The sequence below is a fragment of the Neomonachus schauinslandi genome, chromosome 15 (assembly GCF_002201575.2).
Source record: "Neomonachus schauinslandi chromosome 15, ASM220157v2, whole genome shotgun sequence".
Classification (NCBI taxonomy): domain Eukaryota; kingdom Metazoa; phylum Chordata; class Mammalia; order Carnivora; family Phocidae; genus Neomonachus; species Neomonachus schauinslandi.
The window spans coordinates 14,084,277-14,097,617 of NC_058417.1; the positions used below are offsets into that span (position 1 = coordinate 14,084,277).

Sequence of the window (13,341 nt, forward strand, 5' to 3'; positions counted from 1 at the left end):
GTTTTGGGATTAGAGTGTATCTTTTGTGACTTAATTAAGGTGGCCATTAGATCTCTGACATACTAACTTGGTCCCCCAGAAGGAACTGAATACATTTACATAAGTAAGTCATGGTCTTCTGGGGTATAAGGAATTGATACTCAATCATTACTCTCTAAGACATGAAGTTAGAGAGACCTGTGGATGTTGTCTGGCTGGCCCTGGCCAAAGGAGAGTGGCAGGGTAGAGTAACAAGTTCTTTGAAATGGTTAACTTCAGTAAAGTTGGAGTTCAGGATGATGCCCTCAAGGTTGATTTCAGCCCAGGCAATGGCTGATGCTGAAAGCAGTTCTGGTAGCAACTCTGCAACATTTCAGAATTGGCAGCGTTACCCACCAAATGTGCAGAATCAGTTTCCTACTACAAAGCAGCAGCAAAAAGCAAAGGATGTAATAGACTAATTGAATGCCTATACTGTCATTGATGGGGTATTGAAGTTGGACAGACTTCTCTTACAAGATTAAATTCTTGAGGATTTGAGGGTAAGTCAGAGAGATAAGCCCTAAGAGGCAGATGTTGAATATGTTATTAATCTATTTTGTGGAGTCTCTAAACAATATTCATTTAATGTAAAAAAAAATTTTTAAATGAGATGTATTTATCATTGTACCATAATTTTAGGAATAGGCCAATCTATGCCCACCTATAGGGAAATTAGTTTTAAAAAATTATGGCACATCCATTCAATGGAATACTATGCACCTATCACAAAGGATGATATAGAAATACAGGGGCGCCTGGGTGGCTCAGTCGTTAAGCGTCTGCCTTCGGCTCAGGTCATGATCTCAGGGTCCTGGGATCCTGCTCCGCGGGAAGCCTGCTTCTCCCTCTCCCACTCCCCCTGCTCGTGTTCCCTCTCTTGCTGTGTCTCTCTCTGTGTCAAATAAATAAATAAAATCTTTAAAAAATATATATATATTAATTGAGGTAGGACAACCTCCAAGACTTATATCTGAGAAAAAAATATATAATGCTATTTCTATAAAAAAGTTGAGCTATAGATCCATATAAATATAAATATATATATATATTTCATATAGAGGTCTGGAAGTAAGGTTAACAAATTTTGGTAATTGGCTCTAGGTGGTGAGATTTTAGATAATTTTTGCTTTCTTTCTTATAGTCTCCTGTATTATTTAAATTTGTTACAAATTTTCTATAATGAACAAGTTTTATCATTATGAAATAATTTTTAAAAATGGAAACTGACCAAAGAAATTATAAGGAATAATAATAATAATAATGATAGCTTACTATGTGCCAGAAACTATGCTGTTTTATATGTATTACCTGATTTAATTCTCACAACAACCCTATGAGATTATTTGGCAATGTTGGCAATACTGTTTGGCAATATTGAACAAACCTAGGCTTGAATAGTTTAAGTAAATTGTCCATCATCACAGGGTTAGTATGTGGTTGGGGGCATGATTAAAGCTGATATTCCCTGGCTATAGAGCTAGAATCTCTCTGGTTTGACCCATGGGGGAGTTGGATCTCTGGAGCAGATAGAGAAATTCGCCAGCATCTAAAATATAATCCACTTACAACCCTACAGTCATACCTCCAATGCCATTTTCTCTTTTACCTTTCCAGAAGCAAGCACTAAATACTGTAAAAATAACCAGTACCAAAATCACTACCAACCAAAGACAAAAAACTTTCTGTGGTGTTCTGTTCATTGGTAGATCCAGTGAACCATGGCTTGCAGTATTGTAGTGTATCCTGGCATAATCCCCTCCTCTTGAATCTGGGCTGGCCCTTTGACTTGCTTTAACAAATAGAATTGAGTGAATAATGAACGCACCAGTCTGGGCCTAAGCCTTAAGAAAGCCTAGCAGCTTACACTTTTGCCCTTTTGGGAGCCCTGAGCTAACATGTAAGAAATCTGGCTACTCTGCTGGAGAAATTATATGGAAATGTCACAGAGAGAGGGAGAGAATTTGAGACTACAGGGAGAGGGGAGCCCAGCCACTCCAGCTGAACCAGCCACCAGCTGATGCTACCATCAACAGCAAGTACAGAACAAGAATGGTTGGGCTAATTCCAACCCAGACTGCAGAACAATGAGCAAATAAAACATCTGTTGTTTTAAGCTATACATTTTGGGGTGGTTTGTTACACAATAGATAATGAGAACACCTCCTTGCTTTCCTTGGGTGACAAATGGTACACTTTGTTCTACATAAAACTTAAATCTTCATTTCTTACCCTTTATCTCTCAGTTTTATAGCAATGTTTTGCCAGAAGCTTTCGCATTAATTACTGGGACACAGGAAAGCTTTAATGGAGTTACTAGGTGGGGGTCCAGAGGCTGACTTTAGTCCTAGCCTTAACTGTATGCCTTTTGAAAGTGATTTACCTTTTTGTCTCAATTGTGAAATGAGACTAATGCTCACTCTACTGGCCAGAGAGTAAAAATTAGTATAACCGAGTTGAAAAGAAAAACGAAAAGCATTTAATAGAGCTTCCAGCTCAAGAGGCAGGCGAGGAAACACAAAGAACATGGATTTGATGTCATCTGGGTGTAAGATCTTGGACAAATGACTTAATATTTCTGATCTCCAGTTTTTCCTCTGTAAATGAGATTACTCCTTCTCATATCACAGGTTTATCTGTGATGATTAAATGAGACAACACATGAAGCAAGAAACCTGTTGCAGAATGAATGCTAACTGCCCGCCATCATATCCTAAAGCTCCCCGCCTTCCGCCATCCTCATATTCCCGCCTAACCCCAGAGAGTGTGATTCAGTAAGTCTGAAGTGGGACCCGGAAAGCTACAACTTCATTTTTAAAAACCTACTTTACAAAACAAACAAGGTCCCAAAGAAATTCTAACGCATGTGCCCTCACGCAAAACACTCCGCTTGCTACCACGCCCCTTCCTTGTGTCAGGAGCTGCAAACTCCAGGTCTCGCGATGGATTTTCCTTCTTCAGACTCTGCTACAGGTCGCGCGAGAGTGCGTCGTCCAATCACGAGGCTGGATGCTTGTCCAACATGGCGGCGCGCTAAGAGCGTAACATCTGCGTTTCTAGGCGCTTCGCTCTGCAGGTGGCTTGAGACTTTGGAGTTATAGAGGCCTAATCCAGACCGGTCATCTGGAAGAAACTTTGACTTCAGATGTGAGTCATTTGTCAACTGTTAGGCGGGTCGAGAGGTCATTTAACCTATGTATGGCCCAAGTTCCGTATTCTTGGGTTCTGGGCTGGTGAGTGGCTGACTTTGGGCCTAGGGAGACAGACCTGAAGGGTGGGTGGCTTTGTGTCTGTGTATGTGCGTGCGTGTTGCGCGCGCGGGTTCTGGACTGGTGAGGTGCTGGCTTGGGGTCTAGGGAGACAGACCACATGGGTGAGTAAATGGGTTGGGTGGGTGGGTATGTTGTGTGCGCGCGCGCACGTGGAGGAGGATAATGGTGATGGGATAGATGGGAGGAGTTGGCGCCTAGAATGGAGACGAGGATTGAAGTACGAAAGACCCTAGGGGCTGAGGAGGTTTAGAGAGATGCGAAACTGAGGCGAGAAGACTGAGTGCATAAGATGAGCGTGTGGGAGGAGTGGAGGAGATGGAGAAATGGCACTGGCGGAACTAGAGGAAAAAGTCGGTTTTATGAAGGCAGGCGACGAGAGAAAACGGAGATTGGGGTTGAACTGGGAGAGATCTGTGCAGAAGGAATTCAAAGTTAGAAGCGGAAATTAGAATTCGAAGCGGAATTTAGAGTCTTTTGAATGTTAAGATAAACGGTAGTTGAAGAGTATTATTAAGGGTCAGGAGAAACCAAGGAAACAGTAGACCATGGAGATGGCAAAGTTCAAAGAAAGTCGAAGCGTCAGCTTCAAGGGTGTGCTACTGCTCTGGCTTTCAGGACTGACTCGGATAACCCAGAAGAAAATGCTCCAGCCCTAAGTAGGGCTGATCCTTTTTGAGTGTCAAGATGAGGACTGTTTACAAAAAATGAGAGTGCTGTGTTTCAGTGGCTTGGGACAGTGAAAAGAGTTCCATCATGTTTTCAGTAAACAACTTATGAGTGCTTACTCTCCCAGGCCCTAATTTAGGCAGTGGGATATTGCAGTGAACAAGATAGACAAAGTATTTTCCCTCATGAAACTTACTGGCAGGGCAGATTTTAAAAAGTAAGTAAATGCTGTATATGGAATGTCAGATGGGTAAGTCCTGTGTTGAAGACTTCGAAAGTGTTAAGGGAGAGGAGTGTGTTCACTCACTGCACATTTAAGTGTTCACTCATTGCACTAAGAAGAGGCATCAGGGGTGCCTGGCTGGCTCAGTCCATAGAGCATGCCGCTCTTGATCTTGGGGTAGTGAGTTCAAGCCCCAAGTTGAGCGTAGAGCTTACTTTAAAAAAAAAAAAGGGAAAGGCGGTGAGAAGGTGAGGTTTTATCAAAGGCCTGAACAGGGCGAGAGTACCTTGTACGTGTATTTCTGGGGGAAGAACAATCCATACTGACCAAGTACAAAATCCCTGATGCAGGAGTGTGCCAGATTTGGTTAAAAACAAACAAACAAACAAGCAAACAAAAAACACCCCAAAAACCAAGGAGACTAATGTGGCTAGATAAGAATGAGCCAGAAAGAGGGGCACCTGGGTGGCTCAGTTGTTAAGGGTCTGCCTTCGGCTCAGGTTATGATCCCGGGGTCCTGGGATCGAGCCCCGCATCGGGCTCCCTGCTCCGTGGGAAGCCTGCTTCTCCCTCTCCCACTCCCCCTGCTTGTGTTCCCTCTCTCACTGTGTCTCTCTCTGTCAAATAAATAAATAAAATCTTAAAAAAAAAAAAAAAGAGGGCGCCTGGGTGGCTCAGTTGGTTAAGCGACTGCCTTCGGCTCAGGTCATGATCCTGGAGTCCCGGGATCGAGTCCCGCATCGGGCTCCCTGCTCGGCAGGGAGTCTGCTTCTCCCTCTGACCCTCCTCCCTCTCATGCTCTCTGTCTCTCATTCTCTCTGTCTCAAATAAATAAATAAAATTAAAAAAAAAAAAAAAAAAAGAATGAGCCAGGAAGAGAAAAATAGATAGGCTAGAGAGAAGGGGGAGTGACAGTGTTAATGCCAGGTAAGAGTTAATACTGGGTTAAATTCTGAGAAATAAGATAGATTTAGCTAAGATCCCTTTGCCTTTAGGAGGTTGATTATCAAAAAAGTGGCTTTATTGACTCTTTCTTTATCTGTTCTGACCAGAAAGTTTGATTAATGTAGGATATAAATTGAATCTTCCATATCTGTAATTTAATTTGTTCCACGTATGCTCAAAGTGTCATGTGTGTACACTGATGTCATCTATGCAGTCTTTAGAATATTAACGTGTTGCAGAGCTCTAACATACCAGTGTCTTTTGAAATTACTGTTAGAATACTTTCTTTTGTTGTTGCTTGCCAGAACCACAAGAAAGGAAAACATTTTCCTTTTAAACTTTTTCTTTTTTTTAAGATTTTTTAAAGTAATCTCTACACCCAACGTGGGGCTTGAATTTACAACCCTGAGATCAAGAGTTGCATGCTCCACTGACTGAGCCAGCCAGGCACCCCCTTTTCAACTTTTTCATGGGAACTGGTTCTTATCCTAATTCTATGCTCCCTTCTTTTTGATAGTCTGTAAAGGGTATGTTAATGTTAGGAAATTGCAACTTGTATATAGTGAGTTTCTGTGATAACGTTAGGGGCAAAAGGTGGTAGCTTAGTATGCTGAAAAACTTCCAGGTGACTATTAATTACCCTAAATTCTGAATTATTCACTTAAGTATTTATTGTATGCCAGTTGCTGGAGGATACAGTGAAGAATAAGATGTACATGGTTGCAGCCTGGGAGGTGGGGTGGAGGACAGGACAGACAAATGTAAACTAAGAGCTTTGAGGGAAAGCATAAAATGCTTTGAAAGTATATAGAGTGGGCATCTGATTGGATATGTGGTGTCAGAAAAAGCCTACCTGAGAAAATGATGCTTAGGGTGTGATTTGAAGGGCTAGTGGGCCTTCAAAAGGAGAATGGATGGTAGGAGAGTGAAGAGAACCTCTTAGGCAGTAAGAATAACAGATGGTGGGACAGATCATTATACAGCAGAGAAAATGAAAGGACAAGTGTGTCTGGAGCATAGTGGCAACAAATGAGGTTGGAGGGATAGGCAGGTCTAGATTATGTATGCCTTGTTAATGATTTTGGACTTTATAAGCCTAATAGCTTTAGGAAGCCACTGAAGGGATTCAGCAAGGACTCCAGATTTGCATGGAGGGAGGGAGGGAAGACTTGTCTTTTGGGTGAAAAGTGGATGGCAAAGGCAAGAGTGATTATAGAGAGATCAGTTAGAGGCTATTATAGTAATCCAAGGGAGATGATAATGATCTGGGGGTAGAGTTGTGGAGGTGTGACAGAAATAATATAAGGGTCAAGAAATAATTAGAAGGTAGAGAATATTCAGGACATGGTGTGTTTGGAATGGGGGAGATGGGGTGGAGAGGATGCTAAAGATTTCTGGCCTGAGCACCACAAGAAAGGTAGTGGTGTTATTTGGCGAAAAAGGGATGATTAGAAAAGGACCAGTTTGAGGTGGGTAGAAATGACTTAATTTTGGACATTGTACATGAAGTACTTCTGAGCCATTCAAGTGACAAGTTGGGTAGGCAGTTGGATATATGATTTGGAAAGGTCCACGATGAAGACAACTCTTTTTTGAAAATAATTGTTAAATTTTCAGTGTAGAGGATGATATTTGCAAATGACATATCCAATGAGGGGTCAGTATCCAAAATACATAAAAAACTTATACAACTCAACACCAAAAAGCCCAAATAATCCAATTAGAAAATGGGCAGAGGACCTGAATAGACATTTTTCCAAAGAAGACATACGGATGGCCAACAGACACATGAAAAGATGCTTAACATCACTGATCATCAGAGAAATTAAAATCAAAGCCGTAATGAGATATCACCTCATGCCTGTCAGGATGGCTAAAATAAAAACACAAGAAATAACAAGTGTTGGCAGGGATGTGGAGAAGAAGAAACGTTCCTGCACTATTGGTCGGAATGCAAATTGGTGCAGCCACTGTGGAAAACAGTACAGAGGTTCCTCAAAAAATTAAAAATAGAATTACCAGGCACCTGGGTGGCTCAGTTGGTTACGCGACTGCCTTCAGCTCAGGTCATGATCCCAGAGTCTCAGGATCGAGTCCTGCATCCAGCTCCCTGCTCAGCGGGGAGTCTGCTTCTCCCTCTGACCCTCCCCCCTCTCATGCTCTCTCTCAAAGAAATAAAATTAAAAAAAAAAATAGAATTACCATTTGGGGTACCTCGGTGGCTTAGTTGGTTAAGTGTCTGACTCAACTCACGTCTTGATCTCAGGGTTGTGAGTTCAAGCCCAAAAATGAAAAAAGAATTACCATCTGATCCAGTAATTCCACCACTGGGTATTTACCTAAAGAAAATAAAAACACTAATTCAAAATGATACATGTACCCCTATATTTATGGCAGCATTGTATACAATAGCTAAGATAAGGAAGCAACCCAAATGTCTATCAATAGATGAATGGATGAAAAAGGTATAGAAAAAGACATATGCCATATGATTTCACTCATGTGGAATTTAAGAAACAAAACAGATGAAAATAGGGGAAGGGAAGGAAAAATAAGGTAAAAACAGAGAGGGAAGCAAACATAAGAGACTCTTAACTATAGGGAATAAACAGAGTTGCTGGTGGGGATTGCGTGGGAGGATGGGGTAATTGGGTGATGGGTATTAAGGAGGGCACTGGAAATAATGAGATGTTAATGTATAACTGATGAGTCACTAAATTCTACTCGTGAAACTAATAGGACACTATATGTTAACTAAATTGGGGGGGAAAAAAGGTATGTATATACACAATGGAATATTACTCAGCCATCAAAAAGAATGCAGCCTTGCCATTTGCAACAACATGGATGGACCTAGAGGGTATAATGCTAAGTGAAATAAGTCAAAGAAAGACAAATACCATATGATTTCACCCATGTGGAATTTAAAAAAACAAACAAAAAAGGGAGACCAGCAAAAAACCAGTTTTTTTTTTTAAAGATTTTACTTATTTATTTGACAGAGAGAGAGATAGTGAGAGTAGGAACACAAGAAGGGGGAGTGGGAGAGGGAGAAGCAGGCTTCCTGCAGAGCAGAGAGCCCGATGTGGGGCTTGATCCCAGGATGCTGGGATCATGACCTGAGCCAAAGGCAGACGCTTAATGACTGAGCCACCCAGGCGCCCCCAAAAAACAGACTCTTAAATGCTGAGAACAAACTGGTGGTTGCCAGAGGGGAGGTGGGGGGCGTGAAATAAAGGGGATTAAGAGTACACTTACCTTGATGAGCACTGAAGAATATATAGAATTGTTGAACCATTATATCATATACTGAAACTAATATAACACTATATGTTAATTATACTTGAATTAAAAAATTAAAAAATTTTTTCAATGTAGAAAGCTGTCAAAAAAACCTTCTGAAATAGAGTGTTAGCAGAGCTGTTACTATGTAAGGTTATATCTGTAATAAAACCTACAAAGGAAGGGTGCTTGTTGCTAGGAGACTTTATAATAGGGGGTATGACTTAACCAGGGGGATTAGGGAAGGAAAAACTTACCTGAAGAAGAGATGCTTGAATTGAGTAAGGATGAGTAGGAATTCATCAGGTGAAGAGGAGGAAAAAACGTTACAAAGGGAATAAACTGTAAAGACCCGATTGCCAGAGTGGAGGGACAGAAAGAAGAGCAATGAGAGGTATGGCTTAACATGATGGTGAAAAAATAGTTAAGGCCACACCATGCTGGCCCTTATATGTATGCTGAAGTAATGATTTTTGTTTTTAATCCTAAGTAAAATTTTGAGCAAGTGGGCATAGGAGAAGGAAGACATAGTGAGATTTGTGTTTAGGAGATGATCTCTGCACGGTGGAAAAAGGAAATCTGAGAGAGTAAGAGTGGAGTCAGGGTGACCAAGTAAGAGGCTGTTCTAAATCCAGGTGACTTGTACTGGGCTGATATTGGTGGAGATGGGAAAAATAGATGGATTTGAGAGGTATTTAGCAGGTAAAATCCACATGACTGTTGATTTCTTAGGATATGAGAGGGGTATAGAACTACCTGATGATGCCTAGGATTCTGGCTTACATAACACTGTTTAGATGAATGCACCTTAGAAAAAACAGTGGAAAATACAGAATGATATAACGAAGAAAATACAAATCACTTACCACCCAGAGATATGCACTAAAATAATTTTTAAAATTACCAACTGTATAACTTACTAAGCCACTACAATCAGGGCGCCTGGGTGGTTCTGTGGGTTGTGTCTGCCTTTGGCTCAGGTCGTGATCCCGGAGTCCCTGGATCGAGCCCCACATCAGGCTCCCTGCTCAGCAGGGAGCCTGCTTCTCCCTTTGCCCCTCACCCTGCTCGTGCTTACTCTGTCTTGCTCTCTCAAATGGATAAATAAAATCTTAAAAGAAAAACAAACACTACATGGGGCGCCTGGGTGGCTCAGTTGGTTGAGTGGCTGCCTACGGCTGGGGTCGTGATCCTGGAGTCTCGGGACCGAGCCCTGCATTGGGCTCCCTGCTCAGCGGGGAGTCTGCTTCTCCTTCTGACCCTCCCCCCTCTCATGCTCTCTCTATCTCATTCTCTCTCTCAAATGGATAAATAAAATCTTTGAAAAGAAAAAACAAACACTACAATCAGTGGCTTTTCTTCAGTTTTATATCTTGCTATAAATGTGTTAATTTTTTTTTTTGTAATCTGGAAGGAGACAAAATTGTTTTCATTTGGTTTTAGCTACCTAGGAATGACAAGACTGAAATTTATAAAATAGAAGATATATTTTAAACATTTGTGACTTTATGATGTGCTACAAAGTATTCAGTCCATACAAGACCCCTGTAAAAACTAACCTCTGACTATTAGTTCTTGGCTATAGATTATACTGCCTTCTGCCCCTTTGATGCTTTCAAAAGAATAGTTTCCAGTTTTCATGGTTTAAAAAAAACCCGTATGTTGCGTACCCATTTCAGGCTGTGATAAAATATGCATAACATAAAATTTACCATTTTAAGCATTTTTAAGTGTACTGTTTAGTGGCATTAAGTACCTTCACACTGTTGTATAACCATCACCACTGTCCATTTCTAGAAGTTTTTCATCATCCTAAACAGAAACCCATTAAATAATAATTCAACATTCATACCTCCTCCCCAAACCCTGGTAACCTCTATTCTACTCTCTTTATGAATTTGTGTATTCTTGGTATCTAATACGAGTGTGATAATACAACATTTGTCCTTTTGAATATGGCTTATTTTCCTTAGCATAATGTTTTTTTAAAATATTTATTTATTTGAGAAAGAGAGAGAGAACACAGAGGGAGAGAGGGAGAAGCAGTCTCCCTGCTGAGCGGGGAGCCCGTTATGGGACCTGATCCAAGGACCCTGGGATCATGACCTGAGCTGAAGGCAGACGCTTAACTGACTGAGCCACCCAAGTGTCCCAGAATAATGTTTTTAAGGTTCATCCATGTTGTAGGATGTATCAGAATTTTATTCCTTTTTTTGGCTGAAGGACATTGCATTGTATGTATGTACCACATTTTTTTTTTTTTAAAGATTTTATTTCTTTGACAGAGAGAGACACAGCGAGAGAGGGAACACAAGCAGGGGGAGTGGGAGAGGGAGGAGCAGGCTTCCCGCTGAGCAGGGAGCCCGATGCAGGGCTCGATCCCAGGACCCTGGGATCATGACCTGAGCCGAAGGCAGACGCTTAACGACTGAGCCACCCAGGCGCCCCTGTACCACATTTTCTTTATCCATTTATGGACACTTGGGGTTGTTCCTACTCTTTTGGCTGTTGTGAATAATGCTGCTGTGAACATTGATGTGCAAATACCGTTTGAATCCCTTCTTTCAGTTCTCTTGGGTGTATACCTAGGAGTGGAATTGCTGGATCATATGGTGGTAATTCTATGTTTAACTTCTTAAGAACTGCTGAACTGTTTCCACAGCCATTGTATACGTTCCCACCTTCAGTGCTCCAATTTCCTAACATCCTCACCAACACTTCTCTTAACTTTTTTTTTCTTTTTTAATAATAGCCATCCTACTGGGTATGAATTGATATTGTGGTTTTGATTTGCATTTCCCTAACGACTCATGGTGATGTTAAGCATATTTTAATGTGCTTATTTGTTGTGTACATTTGAAAAATATAACTTCTACTTTCTCAGTTGATTGGCAAAAATATGTTGGCTGTAACTGTTGACTTGGCAACCACAGTTTTTCCCCATTAATGTATTTTTTGACTAAATATGCTGACATTTTTCCTTTTTTTTTTCTTTTTAAAGATGGCTCTGAGTAAATCAATGCATGCAAGAAATAGATACAAGGACAAACCTCCTGACTTTGCATATCTGGCAACCAAATACCCAGATTTTAAGCAGCATGTTCAGATAAATCTGAATGGAAGAGTGAGGTAGGTAACATGAAGCATTCTTAATACTGTATTATTCTAGTATAATCTGAATGGACACAGGGTAGTGGAAAGCATACTGGACTGATAGTACACCTAAATGCAATCCTAGACATTTCCTAAAATTTCTCGTCTGATCTTGGACAAATCACTTAACCTGTCTGGGTTTCATCTTTGTGTTGGGGGGTAGAGAGAGGGGAGGAGAGGGAGAGAGAGAATCTTAAGTAGTCTCCACGCCCAGTGAGAAGCCCTACATGGGGCTTGATCTCACAACTCTGAGATCATGACCTGAGCCGAAATGAAGAGTCAGATAATTAACTGAGCCACCTAGGCACTCCTGGGTTTCATCTTTTCAAGTTATAAAATGAGAGGATTGGACCAAATACTTTTCAGTTTCTTTCTGGCTTTAGGAGTTTGGAATTTATTTTTATTTTTTTAGATTTTATTTATTAGAGAGAGTAAATGAGAGAGAGAGACAGAGAGAGCACGAGTGGGGGGAGGAGTAGAGGGAGAGGGAGAAGCAGAGCAGGGAGCCCTATGTGGGGCTTGATCCTGCGACTGCGGGATCATGACCTGAGCCGAAGGCAGATGCTTAACCAACCGAGCCACCCAGGTGTCCTAATTTTGTTCTTTTTAAGAGAGAGAGAGCGTGATCCCACATGGGGGTGAGGGACAGAGGGAGAGGGAGAGTTAAGTAAGCTCCACACCCAGTGCGGAGCAGAGCTCAATCTCATGACCTGAGCTGAAGTGAAGAGTTGGACGCTTAACCAGCTGAGCCACTTAGGTGCCCTAGGAGTTTGGAATTTATTTTAAGGACATGGTGTGGAGGGTTCTTGTATCTTCAGAGTTACCCATCCCTGTCCTTATCCACTGAAGTTTAAAAGCAGAGGAATAACGTGTTCAGAGTTGTGTTTAGACAGAAGTATTCTAGGAGCATTGGGGAGGATGGGTTGCAGGGGAAATTAAGATTGGAGGTACAGGGAAGTGAGTAGGAAATGGTTTCAGTAATCCGGATTAGACATTGGTGGCCAAACTAGGTAGAGGCAGGAGGGATAGAAATCACTGATGAATTTGAGTGAAATTCATGAATAGAATTAGCAGGACATGGTGGAAATTAAGGAGTCTGAGCCAGATATAGTGCTTGTGATTTTTTTTTTAAGTTTTTATTTATTTATTTGACAGAGACACAGCGAGAAAGGGGACACAGCGAGAAAGGGAACACAGCAGGGGGAGTGGGAGAGGGAGAAGCAGGCTTCCCGCGGAGCAGGGAGCCCGATGCAAGGCTCGATCCCAGGACTGGGATCATAACCTGAGCTGAAGGCAGATGCTTAACAGCTGAGCCACCCAGGTGCCCCAGGTGCTTGTGATTTTATTTTAGCAAGAGGATGGGTGGTAGTACCTAGTTTACTGAGTTAGGGAACAAGGGAAAATGAGCTCATTTGTGGGGAGATGAGAGTTTCAGTTTGGGGCATATGGAATCTGAGAAGCCTGCAGGATATTCAAGTAGGGTTATTTTGTTGGCAAATGAAAGTTGGAAGAGAGGGACAAAGCAGTGATGTGGAGGTGGTGTTAGTGAAGGCGATGGGTCTTCGAGCTAAATCCTGAAGAATGAATAGAAGAGGGAAAGAATTGAGGTATAGACAACAGATTTTTGTGAAAGGTGTGTTTAAGTTTGGAGAACTGCGTGTAGGTGGGGCTGAAGTGGATATAGAATAACGGGTTGAGAAATAACAAGATGAGACTGAAAGGAAAACAAAGAACAGGTCACAAAGAGCCTTTTATAGCATGCAAGTTCACTTGATTGCTCAG

At 41.6% G+C, this 13,341-nt stretch overlaps 1 protein-coding gene across 1 annotated transcript in view; it reads left to right on the top strand.

The window, feature by feature from the left end:
- Nucleotides 1-3,018: 3,018 nt before the first annotated feature.
- LOC110592875 (RNA N6-adenosine-methyltransferase METTL16) overlaps nt 3,019-13,341 on the top strand; it is a 40,866-nt gene continuing 30,543 nt past the window's right edge. The window contains exons 1-2 of the mRNA XM_021704053.2: nt 3,019-3,165; nt 11,408-11,535. Coding sequence (XP_021559728.1) covers nt 11,408-11,535 — 128 coding nt within the window. The 5' untranslated portion in view covers nt 3,019-3,165. The remainder of the gene's footprint in view (nt 3,166-11,407; nt 11,536-13,341) is intronic.